Genomic DNA, 25,612 nt, shown 5'->3' on the forward strand with positions numbered 1-25,612 from the left:
CCTCTTAATATCACTTTAACCAATTGTCAAGTTTGTATAGTCTCAACTCATAATAACCTCCTATACGTTCTATGACTTCAAAGTCTCAAGTAATATCTTATGAAGAAATCTAGTGTGCGCAGGAGAGAGAAAGTGAGGATGAATCTGGGCCACTTATACATAGAAATTGAGGGTGTATTGCTCCACAAGGTACTGGATGGATCTATGTCTTTTTAGGCCTGCTGAGCCATACACCCTGCACATACTAGACGTCCTCATATCTTATATCAAGAGTCAAGAGTCAAGAGTCAAGACAAGTCATCTAACAAAACAGAGTCTAGCAATCACTTATAGTCAAGAAAATTTTAGTATATGGGGCAGGGCAAGTTCGAATAGTCTCAACTCCGTCAAGTCAATAACACTTTCATTTACTTGTCTTTTTGGATAACATGGTTTATAGGATTTTGTGAATTGACGAAGCTTCAGGAGCTAGATCTTAGTCAGAACAAGTTTGAAGGGATCCTTCCTCCATGTCTCAATAATTTGACGTCTCTTAGAATGGTAGACTTCTCTGATAATCAACTGAGTGGAAACATTCCTTCATCTCTTACATCTAACCTGATATCTTTAGAGTACATTTCACTTAGTCGAAACCAGTTTGATCAGAGTTCCCTATCTTTCATGCCATTGGCTAATCATAAAAATCAATTAAAGGCTCTCCATTTATCAAAATGTAACCTTAACACGTCAACAAGTGACCTTCTAAATTTTCACCATAACCAGTATGACTTGAGAGAAGTAGACCTCTCCCATAACAACTTACATGGAAAGTTCCCCACCTGGTTATTTGAAAATAATTCACTGTTAGAACATTTAATTTTAGGAAACAACTCAATTAACGGTGATATTCGTTTGCCATCAAGTCCTATGCTGAACTTAACTTTAATTGACATCTCCAACAATCAAATTCAAGGGAAACTTCCAACAAATATCGGCGACATATTTCCAAGCCTGTCGATTCTAAATTTGTCTAAAAATAGCTTAGAAGGTAATATTCCAAGCTCACTGGGTAACATAAAAGACTTAGAGATTTTAGATTTGTCGAATAATAACTTCTCAGGAGAAATACCAGAGAGTTTGGCCATGAGTAGTCGCTTACAGTATTGATACTATCAAATAATAGACTAGATGGTCAAATATCTCCTAATCTTTTTAACATTTCGTTGGAGTATCTACGTCTCAATGGTAATCAATTCACTGGAATTATCCCAAATCTTACTCCGTCTAAATTCTCTTCTCTACAAACATTGGACCTAAGCCGAAACCGTATATCGGGTGAAATTCCTACTTGGATAGGTAATTTAACAGAGTTAGGGACACTTGTCCTGCGCAATAATTCATTTGATGGTCCTATTCCATTAGAGTTCTGCAGCTTAGTTAATTTAGTTTTTTTAGACCTTTCTCAAAACTACCTTTCAGGTCCCTTACCTTCTTGTCTGAACTTGCCAAACTTGCAATATATGCATTTGCAAGTAAATAATCTCACAGGATTAATGCCAGAGGCATTACTCAAAACCCCAAACTTAGTGACATTAGACCTTAAGCATAACAACTTATCTGGTAGCATCCCCAATTGGCTTGCCTTACTTTCGAATCTGAGAATTATTCTTTTGAAAGGAAATTATTTGAGTGGTTCAATTCCCCATGAATTTTGTCAGCTGAATAAGATACTTATACTGGATCTTTCCCATAACGCATTTATTGGACCAATACCTGCGTGCTTCAGCAACACCACATTTGGAAAGAATGGAACTGTTGAACCTTCATTTGCCGATCAAATATTTTTTTCTTTTGGAAGAAGCACGTATAGGTACCCAAATCATTTTGATGGAGACAGAGAACTAATTTTACTTGAACAATACGAAGAACAAGAAGAAGTCGACTTCGTGACAAAAAGTAGGTCTGATTCTTACAGGGGTGACATTCTTAATTACATGGCTGGAATGGACTTGTCATGCAACGAATTCACTGGTGACATACCGCCCGAACTAGGAGCTCTAATTGCAATCCGTGCTTTGAATTTGTCCAACAATCAGTTAACAGGATCAATTCCGAAAAGCTTGGCAGATCTAAAGCAATTAGAGAGCATGGATCTTTCTCACAACAAATTGAGTGGACAGATTCCATCAGAGCTTATTGGTATAAACACATTGGAGGTCTTCATTGTGGCCTACAACAATTTATCTGGTCGGGTTCCAGATAAAGCGCAGTTCAGCACATTTGATGTATCTAGTTACGAGGGCAACCCGTCTCTTTGTGGACTACCTCTGCAAAAGTGCAACACCTCAAAAGATTCAGTCATTTCAGTGACACTCAGACAAGCTGGACTCGCACAGAAGTTTGGGATTGATCCTATCAGCTTCCTTTCAAGTTTTGCAGCTACTTACGTTGTCTACTTGCTTGGATTTGTAATTGTTCTCTATGTCAACCCCAATTGGCGTGGATTGTGGTTCAATTTCATTGATGCATGCTTGAGCTTCATATTTCCATTTTGTTCAAAGTAATCCAATATATTTGAACATCTTGGCAATTTGACATTCCAAGTACCGGTTATCACATATATTATTTAATCAGGGGAATGCAATTTTTCTTAGTTTCTTATGGCATAGCTTGAATGACCAATGCAGCTTGTTCATTAAACATCACAACCTACATAATTACACCAAAAGAGCTGAAGGTTGAAGGAGTGATCAACGCGGTGATTACTTCAGCTCATTTTCTTTCTAATTAATGTTGCTACTTCTACTACTATTCATCACACGAAGAAAAGAAAATTTACTTCAGTTCACTTCAACTGCTATAAATGGTTATGGCATGCACCCAGTTCACTTCAAATTTTACAGAGAAACATAACATAAATGTATGTAGTGAAAGCTAATAAGCGATAGACATCTTCATGCACTCACTTCATTTCCTACTTACTTTACATAAATGTGGCGTCTTGTACTGATATACTTGATGGTTCAGATCGATGCCCGGGCTTAAGCCAATAACCTCTTCTCAAGATCTTCAACATCAGTAGAACCAGACCTGCATGTTCCACAATCAATTAAAATAAAAAGAATATGATGATTATATAACAACGTCATGATAGTAGATGCTACTCTTTTTTTTTAGAAATGTTGCTGAGGTTAGACAGACCTCCACCTATATTAGATTCTCAAGTAAAGCCTAGTTACATCTTCCTCTACTAACTCAGAGAGGGTTTTACAATTTACATAGGGGAGGACAGAAAGATATATGTTCCTCATTACAATCTATTGATACCTTCGCCAAAAAATCAGTAGCTCTATTCACTTCTCTTAATACATGCACAAAAGAAATCACTTCCATGTTGGTAGCGTATCTTTTTATAGCCATGACAAGGTTCCAGCAATTCCAGGGTGCAGCTTCAATACCTTTCATGATTTGGATTGCTCTCAACAAGTCAGAATTGACTACCACCTTTGTTATATTCATAGATAGGCTTATAGACAAACCTATATGAATTGCTTTTATTTCCTGGTATAACACAGATTTAATAGAGCCACCTCCAGAGAAAGCAAACACCACATTTCCTTATGCATCTCTTCCTATCCCTCCATAACCAACTCTTTCAGCATTCATAGGGGAGGGGGTATCCAGTTACATTGGGTGACTTGTTTCTGCTTATATATAAACTTTAACCCAATTCTATCTGCTAGAATTCTGATAGCCATCAAATCCTTTATGCCTTCCACCTTTACTTCAATATAGTGCTTCATCCCATACATGAGAAGAAGGCTTACATCCTTAGCCACCATAGATACACCATTGAACCTCCTGGTATTCCTTTCTTTCCAGATGTAACCAATAGTTGCACATACAAAGACCTTATAAATTTCTGCTGGTGGTGAGTTTTCTCTACAAAGGTTCATAATATCACACCATTCTCTATTAGAGTGAGAGACATTTGCATTGAGACCAATAGAAGTTTAACTCGAGTCCACACTTCTTTAGAATACAGGCAATCAAAGAAAAGGTATTTGGAGTTTTCTTTATGACCTTGGCAAAAACAACAAGAAGATGATGGCAGCACCTTTTTGTAGACTAACTTGTCTTGGGTAGGGAGACTCCCAGAAAAGAGTTGCCATGCATTGAAGGAGAACTTTGGTAGTACTAATTTTCCCCACACTAGACTATACCAAGGCACCTTAGCCTTTGTTCTTCTAAAACCATCATAAGCGGACTTAGAGGAGAAATCACCTGAGGTAGTTGGAGTCCAAATAATCTGATCTTCAGAGAGCTCATTAAAGATGTCAGTACTCAAGATTGAGTTCTTAAGAGGTCCTTCAGGTAGATTGCGGATGGTGTCATTCCATCTCCCTTGATCAACTAACTCAAAAATTCTTGCATCATCAGGGAGATTGATAAGAGTTCTTGCTGCAGAGTTCGTGTGCAATAGTGAATCATCACACCAAATGTCATGTCAAATGTAAGTTTGACACCCTTTAGCTATAATGTATCTTGTGAATCTCTGAGCATACTTTCTATGATTGAGAATAGATCTCCAAGACCAAGAACAATTAGAAGGAATATCCATAGTCCAAAAAAATTTACTTTTAATCTGCGCATATAAGAGTGGAAAGATGGCAAGATGGGCTGGATGAGCTGTAGTCTGCCAGCATGACACAAATGATTACTCTTCCAGTTTGTGATTCTTCCGGTGACTTTCTCAATGAGGGAAGGCAATCCCAAATACTTAACTGGAAGAGACTAGAGCGATGCACTTTCCAATTGTTAATAAGTCCCGGTTGGTGTTAAATATATGGCTTGATGAAACTTACCTTGCCGGGACAACATTTTCAACTTTCTTGGATGATATCCGACCTTTAGGAGCTGAAGATAACCGCATTAATTATACCCGATGAGTTAGGAATATTCAAATATGGCCAAATCCTGCAAGAGACGTCATCAACAATCGAAAGACCAACCTGTGAAGCAATATCTACACCAATCTCGTCAAGCACCGACAGACAAAACATGCAAATCCACATAAAGATAACAGTTGTATTCTGTTAAATGTAACTGTAGTATATTGAAAAGACTGATTACTTAGGTATTTTCTAACCTGGTTGGTGAGCTCTTATGTTTCCTCCTCCGCCTCATCTTTGTCCAAAGTTTCATCAATTGATTCTGATAGCATCTCAATCTGCAAAAAAAAATCATAAATAAAGAGCAATGCAATGACTTCTTAACAAACCCGATAACAAGGCAACATTTTAGTAGTATCCTCGTAAATCCCAAACTCCTATAAGATTTCACGGATGGCTTGACACCAATAAATCCTACGGTAGTACTATGGAACGGCTTTCTCGGGACATCAACAACAATTAAGATCAGAAAATTATGCCCAAATCTTCATGACAGACGCACTAAATGCCATAAATTTCGTGGAAACCCCAAGTGGCTCAACAAAGCTATGGCTAGATATAAACAACTCAATAAAAGCTTTTTATCTTTTGAACATTTTTGAACATTGTCGGTGATTTGCCAATTCTTGACTCGCTTTTGGAACATTTTATAATATGTAAAAAGCGTCCGTTTCATGTAAGGAATACTTGGACAACCACATGATACATGACTTAGAAGCATTTAAATGGTGCATGACAGGAAAGGAGGATCTTCTTACATCATGTCCATTTGTGACGACTCCTGAAATTCTTTAATGACTCTTGCTTGCTTTGCAGGTGCCATTTCTTTGAAACAAGCCAAGACATAAAATTGATAAATATGCAACATAAAGACAAACTCAAACAATTGAGAAACTGAGATATGTAGTTCAATTGAGATTTCAATCTCAACTACCACTGCCACTACCACCAAGAACACATACTTTATTCATGGCTACCATTGCTTTTGTAGTACTTTTCATTCCGGTAGAAATTGTAGTACTAGCATACATTGCCCGCCACAAACACCAGCATTTAGAGGCGTAGAAACCAGCAGAGTTTCATATAGTTTTAAGTCAAGTAACAAGGTCCGGACTGAGTGTGAGTTGCTACTTCTAATCTGTGCACGGCTCCCTTGCAAATTAGTAATCTGGACGACGTGGTCGAACAAGTTGACGAGCCAATATTCTAGTGGCAGCCTGCATTATTCATAGGGTTAATTCAGTAGGACATTCAGTCACCATACGTAACCTAGGGTCCCAAATTAGGTCTCGTGATCACAATGAAATTAACACATGCCCAAACTGATCCCGACTTGAACTGATTTAAAAATCCGCAAATTGCATCTTTCTGAAGAGCATATATAGGGTTAAGAACGTGTAGGCTATTATACGGGATTCAATCCGAAACATAGGATGAGATTTACAGTAGGTTACTCAACAATCAACCAAAAATTGACTCCAAATTGAGCCAGGTTGGACTGAGTCTCAATTTGATACTAGTATCTGAAACTAACTACAAGTCACATTACTCGCATTCACGTGTGATTCTTCTAAATCTATACTTTGTTTAGAAGTCTCCATCTCTCCGCACTCTAACAAAGAAAATAAAATACAATGTCAATTTCTTTTGACAACAATTGTGGCGTTGAACAATGTCACGTTCAACTGTCAAGAATATTACCAACTGTCATCATCATCACAATTCACAAGCCCTAACACTAGTTGATTGTTTTGGTTTTGGCCATATCCATCTATTTATTTCCTTAACTACTAATCTACTTATTACAAGTTAGTTAGAAGGATATCATCACCAGGACTGAAGGATAATCATACCTTCTATGGTTGATTACCAATTGGTATCATGTTGCCTCATATGTTTTTGTGAGACAACAACTGATTCGCACCTTAAGCCCTTTCAGGTGCAAGATTTACATGTCAATGTTACAGCCAACCAAAGGAACTTACATGTCAATGTTACCTGACAAGCAAGATCGCGTGCAATGTTGCCTTCAGAGTCCCTTGTCACAACAGAGACCTGTTTTTTTGTGGTTTTTATGAAGTACTCTGTAGAAATGTGATAGATTACGGTGCAACATCTCTTGTTAGGTTTCACAACTACTTAGTTTAACAACTAGTATTGAGATCATCGCATATAAATCTGGTACATAAAAAGCAACGCTAAAAGGGATTTGGCTGTGCTCATATTGAGACAAATGAATGAGACGCAGGTTGGAGCAAGAGAGGAGGCGGATATACAAATAGCATCTTTCAAAAACACAGCCTAACCCTAACTGTTTAACTGAACCCTCTCATAAAAATCCCACTCATCGGACCTTTAATACAGACAACGGTCAAAAGACTTTTTCCCACTGAGCTCATTTTCTGGAATACATTCCAAAACATCTATCACTTGCAATTTGAAAATATTTTATAAAATCAGACAAAAAAATCGACAACTCCTCAAACACTCATCATTTCTCTACTGATTATTTGCCCCAAAAAGATTCTGAGAAAAACTAGATTGCATGCACAAGTTGACAAAAGATCAGACATTGCTAAATTTCAAACAGAAGTACTGCAAAGATTCGACAGCTACATTTCAAGACTAGAAAATACAAGACATTCCTGAAGTATAATACAGCTGTTCTACGAACTATACAAATAGATGTTCTAGTATGAAATCAATCTCCCTAGGTAAAACGTTATCACTAGATACCCACAAGCCAAGAAGAACAGAAAACAGTGACTACAAATACAAGTAATCTTCCAAGTATTAAGGGTGTAGTCATCCAGTATAAATAGTCATCAGCAAAAATCCACGACATCATAATAACTAGGATAAAAACTATACCTCAGCACCTTCCTTCTTGGCAGCTGATTTCTTCTTCCTGCCAATTTCTATCCCGTAGTGCTGAAGATACCACTGCCTAAATGGTGCAGCTGCCTACTTGAATGATGGCTCTTCACCAAAGTTTGAGTCCTAACAAGCTCATTGTTAGAGGCATTGTAAACCACATCAAGAAGACGGGTCTTCCTAGTGACAGCCCTCACTGCCCCATGAGAAGTTTCCAGTGTCCAATCTGAGAGCCCTCCACTTAACATTGCCTCCCCTGACATGAATTCTTCTCACAGTTTTGTTGGTGGAGAGCTTAGTGTTAGCAGGCTGGCTTAACCGAGCTCATACCTTGACAGAAAAATGAAACAGTTAAATAAATAAAGTGAAGTACAAATACAAGATTGGCATTAAAACACATTCGTCTATCTACATTCTGAGCAATATACCACACTTCATTCATAGAGCTATTCATTAGCTTCGTATCTGTGTCACTGGTGAAATTCCAAGCTAAATTACACTTGTAACTGATTGCAAATTTTATGTTGTTAATTACAGAACTTCAGATAGTTAAGATTGTTTATTTGTGGAAAGCAACTCAGATATTTATGTCACATATTTCTGATTATTGATGAAAAGGATATTTTCTCATTACGTATTTCTGATTATTCATGAATGGGTAATTCATATTTTCCTTTGCTTTACTTGCTCCCCTCTGCTCAAGGGGCAGAGTCTTGAAATTTAGTGTCTCCTGCTTGGTTTTTCCCTTTGAAACCAGATATCATTTGTTAGGGTTTTATGTACTGCAATGCAATGCTCAGATGTGAAATTTGTGCCATGATGAATCCCCTTGATTATTGAGGAAGAATGACTAAGGTGATACCTCAGAATTCTGACTACTCTAAAATGGTTTGCGTTTTCTTTAGACAAATACGGTATTTTTAAACAAGCAATCATACCTTTTATGGTTGGTTGATTTCCAATTGGTATCATGTTTCCTCATATGTTTTTGTGAGACAATAACTGATTCGCACCTTAAGCCCTTTCAGGTGCAAGATTTACATGTCAATGTTACAGCCAACCAAAGAAACTTACATGTCAATGTTACCTGACAAGCAAGATCGCGTGCACTTTTCCCCAATGAAAATCCAGCCAAATCAGCACAACTCATTGGAAAACCCCTTTGAGAACTGACATTCTCAAACCCTTCATCGAATAGTAAAAGTTGTAACAACAACCAATGCTTATCACTGCTTTAATCTCTTCACAGTCCAAAAATGTCCTGAGTTAATAAGAGAAACCAACATTTTAGACTTCAAAGTGCACTAGTATATATATGTCAAGGGAATAACCAACAAACACTGAAGTAAGAGCATTATATCCTACTTGCACCAAAATCCAATGCGAAGGAAATACACTGGATGAGGCTAATTTGGTGCAGCAATTTGTTTTGCACAGTGATAAACACTCAACTTAATGTAAATAAGTAACGTATTAATTTGTTTCCCATACCAGCCAGTTAGTTGGAATAGAAAGGGTCTTAATCCTTAATAGTTGACCCAAAGATCCCAATGGAATTTTATTCTTAATTATAAAATAGGGTATCTAAGAAACCATTGTAGTTGGTGAACCAGTATGCAGGACTAGATGATTCTAGGATTGACTATAAAAGTAAAAAATTGCTAAGTGCGTCCTTAGAGTTAAAGGGAATTCAGTCTACTATTCTACTTTATTGGTACCTCAGAGTAATGAGTCATAATAAGCATACTCTCAATAACAATAAAATGGCCTACTTCATGTTTTTCTTCAGATTCATGCCCTGTGCAAGAACCCCATTAACCGTAGTCATATGTAAATCAGGTAACATCTGCAAAAAGAAGGCAATCCATCCATTCTTTATCAATTGATTCCCAAAGCCTATCCTGTAAAGTAGAATGAAAGAGAAGTTAGAGAAGTGGAGATATTAATACATGTGAGTGTATAAGCTATAGAAAAAGAAATGTACATACCTTGAAGATATTAACGACGTGAGAGTCCATTAAAGGTTTATGAGGTTTAAGGAAATGGATAATTGCATTCATCCATTCTAGCGTTTCACTTGCTGTCTTACACGAGTATTTACGTTGCTCACAAGCCATCCTCTCATTCTGGTTTCAAACTTTGAGAGTGGCAATTTGAGTTCTGGCTACCTGCTGCTATGACAAAACCTCCGAAGCTTTTGGGCCACGTTTGCGAGGGGCTTTTCATAGCCCGTTGAAAGGGCCTAAAATTGATTTCTGTTTGGTGTTAAAGGTTTTTTTAGCGCACAGATATAAATATATTTATCAATTATTTATTGCAATCGAATTTAATTGATTCCTCTACTAATTTCATTATTAAAGCCAATCCAAACACTTAAATCAAATTTAATCTATTTCACAACTTTCGCAAATTGTATGCAATGTAGTTTGAATATATTCAAGCTTTTATGTTTATGTCATCTTTGTATTTTTTTTTTCATTTCTTTTGTTTAAAATACTAAATCATCAATGAGTGCAATTGTATTTTCTTCAACATTCAATGCCAAAACTTTCGGAATTACATATCTGAGCCAGACTATCACAGCCCAAAACGTTAAGACCGAATTACATGTCTTAGGCTGAGTCCAATGACTCCCTATCCCTTTAAAAGTAGTGTTAAAGTCAATAAAGTAGAGATAAAATCAACAAAACAGATCTAAAGTCAACATATTTTTACTCATCATTATTTTTTCTATGTATATATAGGATTCTACTTCTATCTCTATATATATAGAAAGTAAAATAGAAGATAGATAAGTAGAATCCTTTTATATATATAAATAGGAAATTAATGATAAGAGTAAAATCTGACTTTAAATTTACTTTTAAAGGGATAGGGAGCCATGGACTCAAAATTTCTTTAGCCGGAGTTATACGTGTGTTAAACTAAAATCTCTCTAAGTGGCAGTGTGGCACTAGTAACAAAAGTTGGTTTAATATACATGCATAGTTATAGCCGTCCACAAAATTATACTTACAATTTTACTTGATGTCATATAGTTGAGGAATAATAGAAGCATTATATTATGGAATTTGATAAAAATATATATATATATACATTACCATTCCCAACTTCAACTCCCTAAGTGGTGTATTATTTGCTTCAGCTGATGCTTAAAAACGGAACAAAAGGCAGCTAGTGGATGTAACTCGGGGGAAAATATGTCTTTTAGTTTTTGGGTGAGGAGAGTAGGTCTATAATGGGCCAGTTACCAAAAAAAGTAGAGGGTCTATAATGGGCCGGGCTAAGTGGGCTATCTAATTATGACTCATTATCGTGCTAATGATTGACATAAACACAATTGCAAATTCCAGTAGACTTGGAAAAATTGGACGTGAGGTTGATACTTGATAATAGGACGTGACATCTAATGATTCACCTTTCAATTCTCATTCCCTTCCTCTTGATATCAGTATATCACTTTAACGAATTGTCAAGTTTGAATAGTCTGAACTCCAAAATTCCTAATAACCTCTTATACGTTCCAAGACTTCAAAGTCTCGAGTAATATCTCATATCAAGAGTCAACTCAGGACGGGTCATCTAACAAAACAGAGTCTATCAATCACTTATTAGCCTAGCTATCCCAGGGATATCCTCATAAGAACGTCCTATTAGGGCCATTAGATCTACTCGTATCCCGAGGGCAAAAATGACATCACAGACTTTTATATTTGACTAGAAAAATGAAAAAACAAAAGTATGGACTGTAGAAACAAAGTTTGTTGTTCTCGCCCCCAAAACTCCTCCTCCACCCAAAAGTACTATTAATAATATGTTTTCGACATTTTCATTATTTGTTTCTCATAGTCAAATTATTTACTGCAAAAAACTACCCAAAAAAAATTTAGAGGAAAAACCAAATTGAATTTGCATCTCATGCAAAACATTATTGCAAATTCATACCATTATAACCTGAGTTTAGATTAGGTCATAGCAAGAGAAATACAAAATAAAAAAAATGAAAATTTGAAGTAACTAATTTTCTTTAGACATTTTTGAGAAAATAAGTCATTTTTAAGCTTTACTGAAACAAAAGAAGAAATTTTCACATTAACATAGAAAACACTTTGATCAATATTTCTCAACAATGGGAGAAATCAGATGGAGTCATGAAAACTCGGTGCCGTTTAGGGGATAAAGAGAATTAGATAGAGAAGTCAACAGGTGGAAATGTGGAATTGGAAAGAAGACAAGCACAAAAGCATGTATTATTTTGTCACTTTACTATCTTTTTTTGGTCGGTTATTGAATTGTTTATGTTTCCCTATTACTCTCGGGATACGAGTAGATCTAATGGCCTCAATAGGACGTCCTTATGAGGATATCCTTGGGATAGCCGGGCTCATCACTTATAGTCACTAAAAATTTAGTATGTGGGGAGTTTTGTATGTGGGCATCTACTATCTATATACCAGAGACCTTTAAAGGATGATTTTCTCTCTCCTATGTGACATTCTAATATGAGCACAAGCCTTTTCTCTATCCTATGTGGCACTCTAATATGAAAGATAATATTTTCTAATAGCGTACAATCCCACGTGCATGGAACTCTTCTTTGGAGAGTTTGAGTGTATTTCTAATTCTTAATTTTGAGAGTTTGAGCATATTTCCAATTCTTATATATTTGATCAGATAAAAAAAAAATTGCTAAAAAATAGGTGATTTGTATAAGGTAATTTCCTATTACAAATAAAACACTTTTAGTATTCCAATTCTTATATATTTGATCAAATAAAAAAATTGCTAAAAAATAGGTGATTTGTATAAACTAATTCCCTATTACAAATTATACAATTTTAGCGTCTATGATAAAGCACCTACTTATTTCGAATATATCTTTAACACGGCCTCAAAACATAGTTAAAAACAATTATACAAAAAATAACATCACAAAATATATAATAGAAAATGAAAAAAATAAAATAACGGCAAAACAATAATGACAAATATTTTAAAATATATATAATAGTGAATGAAACTAACGTAAAAAAACAATTAATGGGGAACCGAAAACTTGATGCAAATGCATCGAACTAACCTCAAATAATATTTAACGGTAAATAAGAAACTGGATGCAAATACTCACTTATTTTAGTGTCTATGATAAAGCACCCACTTATTTCGAATATATCCTTAACATGACCTCAAAACATAGTTAAAAACAATTATACAAAAAATAACATCACAAAATATATAATAGAAAATGAAAAAAAAAAAATAACGGCAAAACAATAATGACAAATATTTTAAAATATATATAATAGTGAATGAAACTAACGTAAAAAAACAATTAATGGGGAACCGAAAACTTGATGCAAATGCATCGAACTAACCTCAAATAATATTTAACGGTAAATCGGAAATTGGATGCAAATACTCACTTATTTTAGTGTCTATGATAAAGCACCCACTTATTTCGAATATATCCTTAACACGGCCTCTAAACATAGTTAAAAACAATTATACAAAAAATAACATCACAAAATATATAATAGAAAATGAAAAAAATAAATAATGGCAAAACAAAATGACAAATATTTTAAAATATATATAATACTGAATGAAACTAACGCCAAAAAACAATTAATGGGGAACCGAAAACTGGATGCAAATGTATCGAACTAACCTCAAATAATATTTAACGGTAAATCGGAAACTGGATGCAAATATAAGCATTAAACTAATATTAAAAAGTAATTAATAGAAAATCGAAGTATGGATACAACTGCATTAAACTAATCTCAAAGAATAATTAACGGGAAATCAAAACTTGGATGCAAATACGTCAAACTAACATCAAACAATAATTGTCGGAAAATCGGAAACTAGATGCAAATGCATTGAGCTAACCCTCAAAGATTAAATTAACGGGAAATCGGAAACTAAATGCAACTGTATTGAACTAACCTCAAAGAAAAATTAATTAGAAATTAGAAACATAATGCAAATGCATGGAACTAATCTTAAAAAATAATTAATGGAAAATCGGAAACCGGATGCAATTGCACTGAACTAATCTCAAAAAATAAACTGGATGCAAAACCTCAAGAAATAATTAACGAGAAATCGGAAAATAGATACAAACTCATTGAACTAACCTCAAACAATAATTAACTAAAAATCGGAAACTAGATGCAAATGCATTAAACTAATCTCATAGAATAATTAACGGTAAATCAGAAATTGGATGCAAATGCATTGAACTGACCTCAAAGAACAATTAATAGGAAATTGGAAATTGGATGCAAATGTATTGAACTAACCGAAAAGAATAATTATCGAGAAATTAGAAACTGGATGCAACTGCAATTAACTGATATCAAAAAATAAATAACGAGAATTGGAAATTTGATGCAACTGCATTGAACTAACATCAAAATATAAATAACAGAAAATCATAAACTAGATGCAAATGCATTGAACTAACCTCAAACCATAGTTGGGTTATATGTTGTGGGAATGTCTCAATAAGTATAGTTTTGCATTTAAAATGATGTTTATCTTATCTCTTTCCGTATGATTGAGAACTCCTTGCTATTCAAGTAGCTTCAATATATATGAACTTTGCCTTATTAGGCAATCTCACAAAACTTTGATCAAACTTCTATTCTTAAACAATAGAATGAAGTTGAAGGGTTTTATCAAAGGCGAGTTTTTTTTTTTTTTTTAATGGAAAGTGAGATTTTCACGTTATAAGAAATTTGGTTGAGTGATTAATATAATACTAGGTTATATGGACACGCCATATTTTGAAAAAAATCTGTGTCGGATACGTATCCACGTGTCCGTGTCGGACATATATCGAACACATAATGTATGTAATTTACCTAAAATTTTGATATTTTGCCGTGTCCGACAATTCGTATCCGTGTCCGATATGGACACACCTACCCGTGTCAATGTAACCTAGATATAATATTAATATATAATAGTTATGCATATTTGCAAATATTTTTCAGAATAATTAATATAACAAAACCCGTTCGTAGATCATCTTTGAAGATTCCACATAGTGAGTCATGCATAATTTAAAGAATAATTAACGAAAAATCAGGAACTGGATAATCTTCGATGATCTCACATAATAAATTAAGCATAATTTACTTTTTATATCATGTTTGTAAAGACACTACAGATGGATCAGTAGAAGTTGGTATTACACACCACATTGAATAATTATAAGAAAATCGAAAACTGGATTCAAATACATAACTGAGCTCAAAGAGTAATTAACGGGAAATCAGAAACTTTAATTTATGCAAATTGCATTAAACTAACGACAGAGAATAACTAATGGGAAATTAGAAATTGGATGCAAATCCTTGAAAAATATTTAACGGAAAATTGGAAACGGTATGCAAATACATCAAACAAACCTCAAGTAATAATTAATGTGAAATCGGAAACTTGATGCAAATGCATTGAACTTAACTCAAAAAATAATTAACAAAAAATCAAAAACCGAATCCAACTGCATTGAACTAACCTCATAGAATAATTGGTGGGAAATTGGAAACTTAATGCAAATGCATTGAAATAACCTCAAAGAATAGTTAACAGGAAATCAGAAACCATATATAATTGCATCGAACTAACCTCAAAGTATAAATAATCAGAAACTAGATGCAGATGTATTGAACTAACCTTAAAGAGTTATTAACGGAAAATCGAAAACTGGATCCAAATGCAATGAACTAATCTCAAAGACTAATTAACGAAATATTGAAAAATGGATGAAACTGCACTGAACTAACCTGAATGAATAATTAACGGGAAATTATAAATTTGATGTAACTGCATTGAACTAATCTCAAAAAATAATTAACGGGAAATCGGAAACTTTATGCAAATGCATTGAACTAAACTCAAAGAACAATTAACATAAAATCGGAAATTGAATGCAACTGCATTGAACTAACCTCAAAGAATAATTAACGGAAAACCAACAACTGGATGCAACTGCATTAAACTAAAATCAGAGATTAACTAACATGAAATCTAAAATTGGATGCAAATGCATTGAAATAACTTCAAAAAATAGATAATTAGAAATCAGAAGTCGGATGTAACTGCATCGCACTGACCTCAAAGAATAAATGTCCACTTTTTTAGCCTTCTCACATGAGTAATTACGAGTAATTAGGAACCCAAAACGAAAGTGAGCTTATAAAATTAGACTCTTACATGTATGCAAACTGTATAGAAATTATAAACTATTGAATTAACCTAAAAATACAATTAGCGGGAAATCAGAAACTAGATGCAGATGTATTGAACTAACCTCAAAGAGTAATTAACGAGAGATTGGAACCTGGATGCAAATGCAATGAACTAATATCAAAGACTAATTAACGAAACATTGAAAACTATATGCAACTGTACTGAATTAACCTTAATGAATAACTAATGGGAAATCATAAAGTGGATGCAATTGCACTGAACTAACCTCAAATAATAATTAACGGGAAATCGGAAACTTGATGCAACTGCATTGAACTAACCTCAAACTCAAAGAATAATTAATGAGAAATTGAAAACTGGATGCAACGTACTACATTAAACTAACCTCAAAGAATAATTAATAGAAAATCAGAAACTTGATGCAAATGCATTAAACTAATAACCCTAAAACATATTTGTATTATATGTATGGGGAATAAATGTCTCGACAAATATAGTTTAGCATTTTAAGTAGTGTTTATTATAATTCTTTTATTGTGATTGGGAATGTCTTGCTATTCAAGTAGCTTCAATATTATCTTCGCCACATTGTGCATTCTAACAAAACTTCAATCAAACTTCTATTATTAAACCTAACAATAAAAAGAAGTCAATAAGTTTTATCAAGGTTTGGCGTTTTCTTTTTATAGAGAGTGGTGCAAGAAATTTAAATGAGTAATTAATATAATTTTTATATCTCATAGATATGCATAGTTGCTAATATTTTTTAGAATAATTTAATATAACGGCACTCGTTCGTAGGACACGTTCATGTGATAAATCTTTTCAAGTGGGAGTAGTGTATTCTTTGAGGATATGGAAATAATCAATCTGTTTTAATTTAGTGATTTATACACATTAGTACGTAAGACGAACGGTGATGATTTACCGCTAAATCACTATAAATCTAATAAAACTATTATACAAGCTAGATCGAGTTTAAGATAATTTTATTTGAAAATTACGGATTAATATTCTACACCACAAAGTGAAGAGGCTATCTCAATTTGATCCCTTAATTTCTAAGTACTTATGCACCATAATCGCTGCTCATTAACGTATTTCAGTTTATTTTCAATAAAAATATATTCTGATTCGAAAATTTGTGTGAGACATTTTGTAAAGCCTTTTCAGCACACAAAATATTTAATAGATCCCGGGAGTATGCCCGGGTCCAAAATCTAGTGTGGGTCTAATATATAGTGTATTGCCATGTGTCCATACATATTAATCATTGCTAGTAAGAGATTTATCTCCAATAGGAAACTAAATAAAGTGAGTTTTATATAGTTGAGGAATAATAGAAGCATTATATTATTTAATGAAATGATTTAAGGTGCCCATGCCTCCACGGGTGCTTACGGCCCTACCATAAAAAAAAACATTATATTATAGAATTTGATATATATATATTTCATAGTCGGGAGATCATATCTACGACAAAATATATATCAATCCTTAATTCAATTGGTAGGATGAGATATGGTTTTGTACGTAGATGGAGTGGCTATAATGGGAGTGGCTCTATCTCTCTCGTATCTTTACTATATAAAAAAATGTGGGGGTCGAGTAACAGTGACTTTGGTGTACGTCCCAGGGGCAAAGTTGTAATTTAACATTTTTTAAAAATATTTTTTGTTTTTTGAAAGGTAAAACGGTAGTTTCATTTTTTTAAATGTTTTAAAGCCGGTTTTCAAAGCTTCAAAGAAGGGCATAGGTGGGAAGTAAATCTCGGTGGGCTCGGAGAAATGTAACCCTTGGTGGGCTCGGTGGGAATGTAACTGTTGGTGGGCTGGGTGGAAAAACCGGTGTAGGCATTCTTCGATATGGGCTGGGCGGTGGATTGGATGACCTTGGGCAGAAAGACATGGGCTGAGCTGGTTGAGATAGCAATGAGTCCACTGCGTACATTTCCATGTCAAACATCCTGAACATAAGTCTTAGTTGCTGGGCTGGGCCTGGCACCGCCCCACAACTTGTCAAGCCCTGCCCATTTCCGGATAGTTGTGCATAGCATCTGCTTAGGTCTGGACTGCCCTCGAACCTGATTGTGTAGCTTCCAAACCAATTAGTTGTCTCTTCCCTCTCCGTCGAATCACAAGTTATTCTAACTTTCATTCCTGAATGGGGAAAAAAACAGAGAAGAAGATGCTTTGAGATTTATAGCATGGGTCACAGAAAACCATGCCATTTGCAAACTATACGAAAAACAACAGCATAGACATTTGAAGCCGGTGCGTTGCACAGTTCAAACATTTGTACATAAGTTAATACCTCGTATAAGAGCGTAGACTTTTACTCTATTAGCATTGTCGTTAGTATGAAAAATATAACTTGTTTTACTTCAAATCCATGCAATGCTGATTAATTTGATGCACCATGGATCCGCCATAAAATTGGAAACATTAAGCCTTAGAAGATAATGTAGCAGAGCATGTCTCACAATGTGGAACGTGTTTAAAATGTGTTAAGACCATGCTTATTTCATTGTGAAAATGAAGGGAAATAAAAAATAAGCAAATGAAAACCTGAACCCTATGAGTTAAGTGCTCAGTTTTATTTCGGACTAACCAGAGAGTGGATAGTCAAAAAGACTTCTCTGCCCATCTTTGCATTGGTCACAGAAAACAGTGCCACTAACCATTGCATCACCTCTTGTTTCCTCAACAAATGCCACCAAGAGAAGAAGAATAGAGGCTATGAGTACTTTTAGGAGAGAGTCCATGGAAATGGATGATATGAAAGAGAAGAAAGAAAAACAATGTTCAATGCGGTTCAATTCTGAATGAACCAAGCACTTCAGTTTTGAAGACAGTGAGGAGTAAATAAGTATTCAAAATGAAATGTATGGCACTTCTACACAACTCTCAACTGCATATATTTAAGAAGGGGTAGATAGAAAAATTGAAAAAGAAGACATTAATGTCCCCCCCCACGTAGTACAAGTAACGATTATACCACTACAGCACTACTTAAACTCTTAATAAAGCTTAAAAGTAGTCATATTAATACAGGGACCAGGGTTACTTCATCAACTATTGAGGTTTTTTATCTAAGCGCAACGCTCCTTGTACCATGTACAATTTAGTCCAATAAATTCTCAACAACCAGTGTGGCGTGTGGTACGCAACCTTGAACGTTTATTTTGAACGATCAAGCGGACAAGACACAGTTTAAGGCGTGGCAGGTCCATGACTACCTTAAGACTTCAGTGTTTGGTAGAATATAGCAAAGCACAAGTACATCAATCATCAATGTATTATCGTCATTTTAGGTGTAGGAATTTTAAGAGGACAACTTGTGAGCTTGTGGCACTTTTTTTTTTTTTTTTTTTTTGGGTATATATATATATATATATATTTCCAAAGAGAAGCAATTAAGGTAATTCAATAGGAGCGCTCATTCAATAGCCATTAGGGTCAGTACTTTTGGTTGTGCAATTGGCGTGAAGGGATTAAGCAGCATTGAAAGCAAGAGAACTAGAATCTAGAGAGTAAATGCAAAGCTTTAACATTCAACTACGAACGAAATGGAAGAATAAAGACTTAGTGTCTCATCAACGTCTCTTTTCCTACTATTGTTATTGTGTTTTCACACTTATTTTCATTTCTTTCTCGTGCTAACAATGTGAGGTATTTATGGAATTGTGGTATACTGGCATTTACAATGGGAGATACGAAGGTTCTATGAATGAAGACTATCACCATAGAGTTCCACCGACTTGTGCACTTTATGCCAAGTTGCTACCATACATACAATTTCCTGGGTTATACGAAGCAAACGAGGTCGGCCCAAGTTTCAATTTAGCCATCATAGATAGCGGACAGCTGGTATAATCTGAATGAGTGCCACCGACTTGGATTTCTGGTGCATTTATTTTTCAGTAATTGGAATGAAACATGATTTCGATGTGTAAGTGTGTAACTGCATAATAATATGCATAACATCGAAGAAGTCCTATCAATGCACCAATAAGGAAAATGGAAATGTCGCAAGTGAAATGTATTGGCTTGTATAACAAGGTGAATTCCTTCAGATTCAACTCCTCCTAGCAATGCCTACGATGCTAAAACTATCATAACCAACATTGTTATAGTGAAGGTCAGCAGAAGCTAGTTCACATAATATAGAAACTAATTAACAAGCTACAATTTGGACGGAAATAATCCTAATGTTCATGAACGCAATCCATTTTTTCTCTCGTAACTCAGATAGTACAGATTGGTAATACGAAAAACTAGCTTGGAAAAGTCAAAGACGCGATCACACTTGTACATTTGCTCTTGCAGAGTAATTGGTCCATTGAGAGAGGATGTGCGCACAACTGCACATGCTGCAATGGTTGAGTACAAATCTCAAACTAGTGTGCCTTATACTGTAGTTTTTGCGTGCGCACAACAAACAACCAACTAGACTCCAGAATCCAGATACTACTTACTGGATAACAGAAGTTTCATTTTTTGAGTAGAAAGTGGTGCAGAAACTTCCAATGGTATTTTTTTTTTTGATAGGAAGACTTCCAATGGTCAGCTGATACATAATGGCATCCTATCAAGAGGTGAAGGAGCTACCTGTCCAATGTCAAACCCCAGAAAGAAATAAAAATTCAAACACACACCACTACACCATCATTAATCCTAGAACATAAAGTCATACATGTATTCATACAGAACAAGCTAAACAACTGAAACGATGAACAACAGAGACAAGATTTCCTTACAAAATTCAAGGGACATAGTTAGCTCTCACACGCAACACAACACGGTTCAAAACAATAATTAAAGAATTCGGTGTCACAACAACGTTACAAACAGGCCTTTTTGGCACTAAAAACACAAATAAGATAATTGAGAAAACACTAAGAAACCTGTCTCCTTCCAAAGTTCGACAACCAAAGTGTATAAGCTAAATAATAAAATTAAATTTTGAGAAATAAAACATGTCTAATAACTTTCCCGACAAAACCCATCAAAATTAGTAGCCATCTCCAAATCCAATTTCCAGGATGAATTCATTTAGTGTCTCCCTTTAGTTTCCACTCACCACACTGTCATCGTCTTTATCAGGATTCTCAGCATGCTCCACATTCTCCACACTACATCCAAACATTAAAAATTTAAAGAAACAGGTCATCAGTGTAAATCCAAAATCAGTATAATGACTGGGCGCAGATACATGAAAAAGGAAAGAAGTTATTTCTCAATATCTCAGCTTGAAAAACATGCGCTTCGCAATATATGCACACAAACATGAAAGATGTGTATGCCATAGGGATGTGCCTGCTTGGCTCTCAATCACACCAAACACCATGCAATCTTGTCAGACATCACTACATGCAGCCAAATAGTTACAGGAGAGATAACTAACTCTTCATAGTATCTCCTTGTTTTCTACCTCATTCCTTTAAATCTGGAACACTTGTTTACATACTAAATAAATTTCTTCATCAAAGTTATTTAATTATCCAGTCAACAAAAGCTTTCTCTCAAGTAACGCATAGATTGACAATTTCATACTTCAAAAGTGTTTTCTTCAAGTTCAACTGTATAAAACATTTCATTTTAAAAGACTAATAATTCAAATAAGCATTCCCTTTGTTATCTGTTATACAATGTGCCTGCTCTAGGACAATCGCTACTATCTAAACAAAGTGAGCAGTGAGCACATCAATGCAAACCTTTATAATCAAGTATAGATCGTATGGTTAAAATAACTGAATCATTAGGACTGCACGGGCGTAACACAAAAAGCTAAGTCACATTGACACGCACGCTTGTCGGTGTCTAACACGGCGGCCTATATGAAGTAGGGACGGTGGTTTAACCCAAACTCATAGGATCAAATTAGGGTTCAATACCAATTTTTTTTTTTGGTAGGCTTAAAATGTGTGGGCAAGCCTGTTTTAAAGAGATCAGTAACTCAATTGTGTGTAGCGGGGTTCAACCCCAGACCTCTGGTATCATCACCCAAAGGTTTTACCAACTAAGCTAGTGGCTACACTCAATACCAATTTATCTCAAGCATCGTTATTATCTGGTAATAATGCATGCAGTCTGAGGCTATTATTGTGAAAGAGTTCTTTTTCCGGGTTTATCACAATGGTTTCCATCAAGGCAAGTGTATTACATTGGCAAAAAGTTGTAACGATGCTTCAAAATACGGTGCTCAATGCCAACCATAACAGTATCAACTGCGCGTTAACCTCAATCCCAGTTTCTCATTTTCTTCAACAAACCTCATCTACAACTCAAATAACCACCCCAAATGGGTTTTACAACACAACTTTACTCCCACATCCAAAAAACCAAATTCACCATTTGCAACCCTTTCTCATCATCAAAATAGAAAAACTGATCTCACTGAGACACACCGAAGCTATTTGTCTTTCGTTGCATAAGTGTACAAACATTCTGAGACTCCATAATATTATTTTCACAAAATCATCGTATTGATGGGAGGATTGGAAGCCAGTCATGCCGAGGCAATCAAGGCACCAAAGATGCCTAGTGAAAACTTTTTCAAATGCACTACATGGGAAGAATAGTGTCTAGCACCTACCCGTGATGACATACTAAAAGGATACAACTGCTGGTGCTATGGAGTTGAAGAATATACGAACAAATAATTAAAGTAACACCAAGGCACGTTAATACTTGATAGTGATATGATTGACACTGAAACCATATTGCACAGTAGCAGACTAGTAGTATACTAGTACATCTTGCCACTGCAAAAATAAGCACATCATTCTTTTATGAAAATCATTGTTCACAACCCCAAAAGAATAAATCAACAAGATAATGACCTTATATGGAATGCACTAATACCAGATGACAGGGTTTGAGACCCTAAAGGCCTAGAATGACCCTTAGAAATGGGGATCAACCAGCTAGCTGACCTTTTGAATTTCAAAGGGTTATCCCTAACAGTTTCACTGATCTGCTAGCAAAATCTATACTTATACTAGGAATAAATATCCCAAATCTGTCATAATCCCTATTGGAAATAACTTCATAGATAAGTATCCTATTACTAAAGATCTAGTACTTCATATATCAGTCTACTAATAAGAAAATTATACTAGCATCCTAACCACCTTGTGCAGTCACAACAACCATAACTCTCAAGTTGATATTAATAGCAACAAACTATACATCTATTTCAAACAATAAAAGTCTGTAATCACATCACAAGTGACAATGCATAAAACAGCAAAGCTAAAAGTAATGAAACCCTTATGTTAGTAAGTAACCTCTTGGGCAGTGAACAGCGATACCCATGCAAAAACCCAAAGTATGCATGATCACATGTAAGCAACTTCAAATTTTCAAATAGGAATTGATGCAATAATCCAACAGCAAAAACAAGAGTCTATCAGGTATTTTAGTTTGATGAACAGCAAACCTTAGAGTGGAAGATTCAACAGAACTAGTCCTCCTCCAGCTCCTCTCAGTCCGATCCTCGGGTGAACTCATTCGCCCATTACCACTCCCAAAACTCTTCTTCCCAAAAGAAGGTTCCTCTTTAATTTCCTGTATCTCCTTTATTTTCATTTCTTCAAGATGTTCATCAATCTTCTTCCAATCCTCACCTCTCTCTCCCAATACTTCTTCCCTAGGCCGTGCTGCCCCAAACGGGTTACTCTTCGGTCCAGATGCCGACCCAGGTCGTGATCCAGACCCAGATGTCGGCCGCTGCTGCTGCTGCTGCTCCCCATTACTTATCGGAACAGACCTCGGCTGTAACACCAGCCTTGGCCTCCCAACACTCTCACTCACCTCTTCCCCTCTCTTCTTACCCCAACTATCTCCATCCGCACCACCCCCAATTGGAATATCCCTCTGATACCCACTCTCAAATCCTCCTCCTCCCCTTCTCTCTCTCCTCGGCTCCACAGGTGAAGGCGTAAAACTCTTCTTAGCCAACCAATTATCAGCTTCATCCGCCCTAGACCTCGAATCCGAAAAAAACCCACCACCACCACCACCCCCACCCCTTTCCCCTCTCTCACTCCCCCTACTATCTCTCCTATCAAAACTCGTTGCACCACCCATCGATTTCTTCATTGCACCCCAATCATCAACCTCATCAGCCTTAGAAGGCGGTAAAGGTTCTCGCTCCCGACTAAACCCACCTTCGCCACCTCTCTCACCCCTATCTCTCCCCCAACGTGACGAATCATCCCCATTACTCGAACCATACCTACTACCACCGCCCACTCTATCAGAACCATATGACTTAAACCCGCCACCTAGGCGTCCACGCTGTTCTAATTCCTCAGCAGATCTTTCTCTTGGCCCAGTTGGGAGCCTTGAAAGTTCATCTGGGGTTAACCCTTTAACAGAAGCAACCCTTTATTAGAAGAACCATGAGTTACAGATTTGCCGTTATTAAATTCAGCAAGAGAAAAAGCGTTTGGGGCTTCTTCTTTTTGGTTTTGGTAACTGCTGCTGCAGAAAGGGAAGGGAAATCAGAAAGGGGTTGTGATTGGATTAATTCTTCTTGGTGATGTTGTTGAATTAATTCTTCTTCGTGTTCTTCTGAATCTAAAGCCCATGTTCCTGCTGCTGCTACTGCTGGTTTCTTCCATGCTGAAACACTCGTCGCCATCTTCGTTCGTTCGATCTCTTTTTTTCTCTCCAATTTTTTTTTCCTTTTGATATTGTTTTGTGTTTTTTTAGGGTAGGCCTCGTTGATGGCTCGCGTTGTATTAAAGCAATTTTTGGAAACTCCTCAAATTTTAGAATTTGTTCATCTCGAGTCCAATCCGACTGTGGATATCAAGTCGAGTCAAAATTGTCTGTTATTGGAATTGGCTGTTATATTTCGATATTTTTCGGTTTACCTGATTTTTTTACCAGGTGATGGTTGTTTTGTCATTTGATTAGCCAAATATTAATGTCCCAAATGAAGCATTTATTTCACACTGGCCCGGTTGGAATGAATCATTCATTTTTCTTTTAGAGCATCATTAACACATTCCTATATATTTCATTGCTACACCTCACCAATTCTGTCCTCCAAACAGTGTCACTCCTATAACACGCATCAACACAATTTTTTTATATTGCCAAATTCTTTTTGAGACGGGAGAGATTGTGCGGTAACAAATTACATTTTCTATCTTCTATCTAACAAAATAGAAAAGTGTGGAGATAGATAATCATTATCATCAAAATATGACTTGGCATATCCAAATGTTTGGAGGATTTATGCAATTTTATATTTTTATTAAGTGCAATCAATATTATAAGATCTATCTAAAAATCAGTTAAAAGTCAACAATTGCGGTTGGACTTATAAACTGTTGGGTCTCCAAAGTTGATATGGTACTGTACAATTAGTTGCCTCAATTGATTTGGGCTTATAGATAATAAGCAATTGGGCTGGCCTTGCATCAAAGGCATGATGAGTTGTCGAATAGCGCCGAAGACGCGTCGAGGTCTCATAGCCGTAGGCACAGTCCTTAGTGTTATATAATAAGTTTCATTGTCCTATTTTTTTAAATGAGACAATGAAACTAGCCATCCCAATGATTGCTAGAT

The 25,612-nt window shown here is 35.7% G+C and overlaps 3 protein-coding genes and 1 pseudogene across 3 annotated transcripts in view; 1 reads left to right on the plus strand and 3 right to left on the minus strand.

Moving 5' to 3' along the window:
* Positions 1–2,560, plus strand: part of LOC147519154 (receptor-like protein 1) — a 55,730-nt gene extending 53,170 nt beyond the window's left edge. Inside the window, exon 5 of the mRNA XM_086590811.1 lies at positions 440–2,560. Within this exon, the coding sequence (XP_086446937.1) occupies positions 1,500–2,543 (1,044 nt within the window). The 5' untranslated portion in view covers positions 440–1,499 and the 3' untranslated portion in view covers positions 2,544–2,560. The remainder of the gene's footprint in view (positions 1–439) is intronic.
* A 460-nt stretch (positions 2,561–3,020) lies between these two features.
* On the minus strand, positions 3,021–8,068 carry LOC147519161 (vacuolar protein sorting-associated protein 2 homolog 2-like; annotated as a pseudogene).
* Positions 8,069–17,768: 9,700 nt separating this feature from the next.
* Positions 17,769–18,874, minus strand: LOC147519162 (uncharacterized). The gene is made up of 2 exons (XM_086594075.1): positions 18,639–18,874; positions 17,769–18,187 (listed from the first exon to the last, which is right to left on the minus strand). The coding sequence occupies exons 1-2, from the start codon at positions 18,790–18,792 to the stop codon at positions 17,769–17,771; spliced, it is 573 nt and encodes a 190-aa protein (XP_086450201.1). The 5' UTR covers positions 18,793–18,874.
* Positions 18,875–20,812: 1,938 nt separating this feature from the next.
* LOC147519163 (eukaryotic translation initiation factor 4B3-like) lies at positions 20,813–24,421 on the minus strand (the record flags this gene model as incomplete). The annotated part of the gene is made up of 2 exons (XM_086590846.1): positions 20,813–21,162; positions 23,472–24,421. Coding segments are annotated over 2 exons (1,017 nt in total), but the record flags the coding sequence as incomplete, so codon positions are not given.
* Positions 24,422–25,612: the final 1,191 nt, after the last annotated feature.

Source organism: Coptis chinensis, chromosome 2 (genome assembly GCF_015680905.1).
Source record: "Coptis chinensis isolate HL-2020 chromosome 2, ASM1568090v1, whole genome shotgun sequence".
Taxonomy (NCBI): Eukaryota; Viridiplantae; Streptophyta; class Magnoliopsida; order Ranunculales; family Ranunculaceae; genus Coptis; species Coptis chinensis.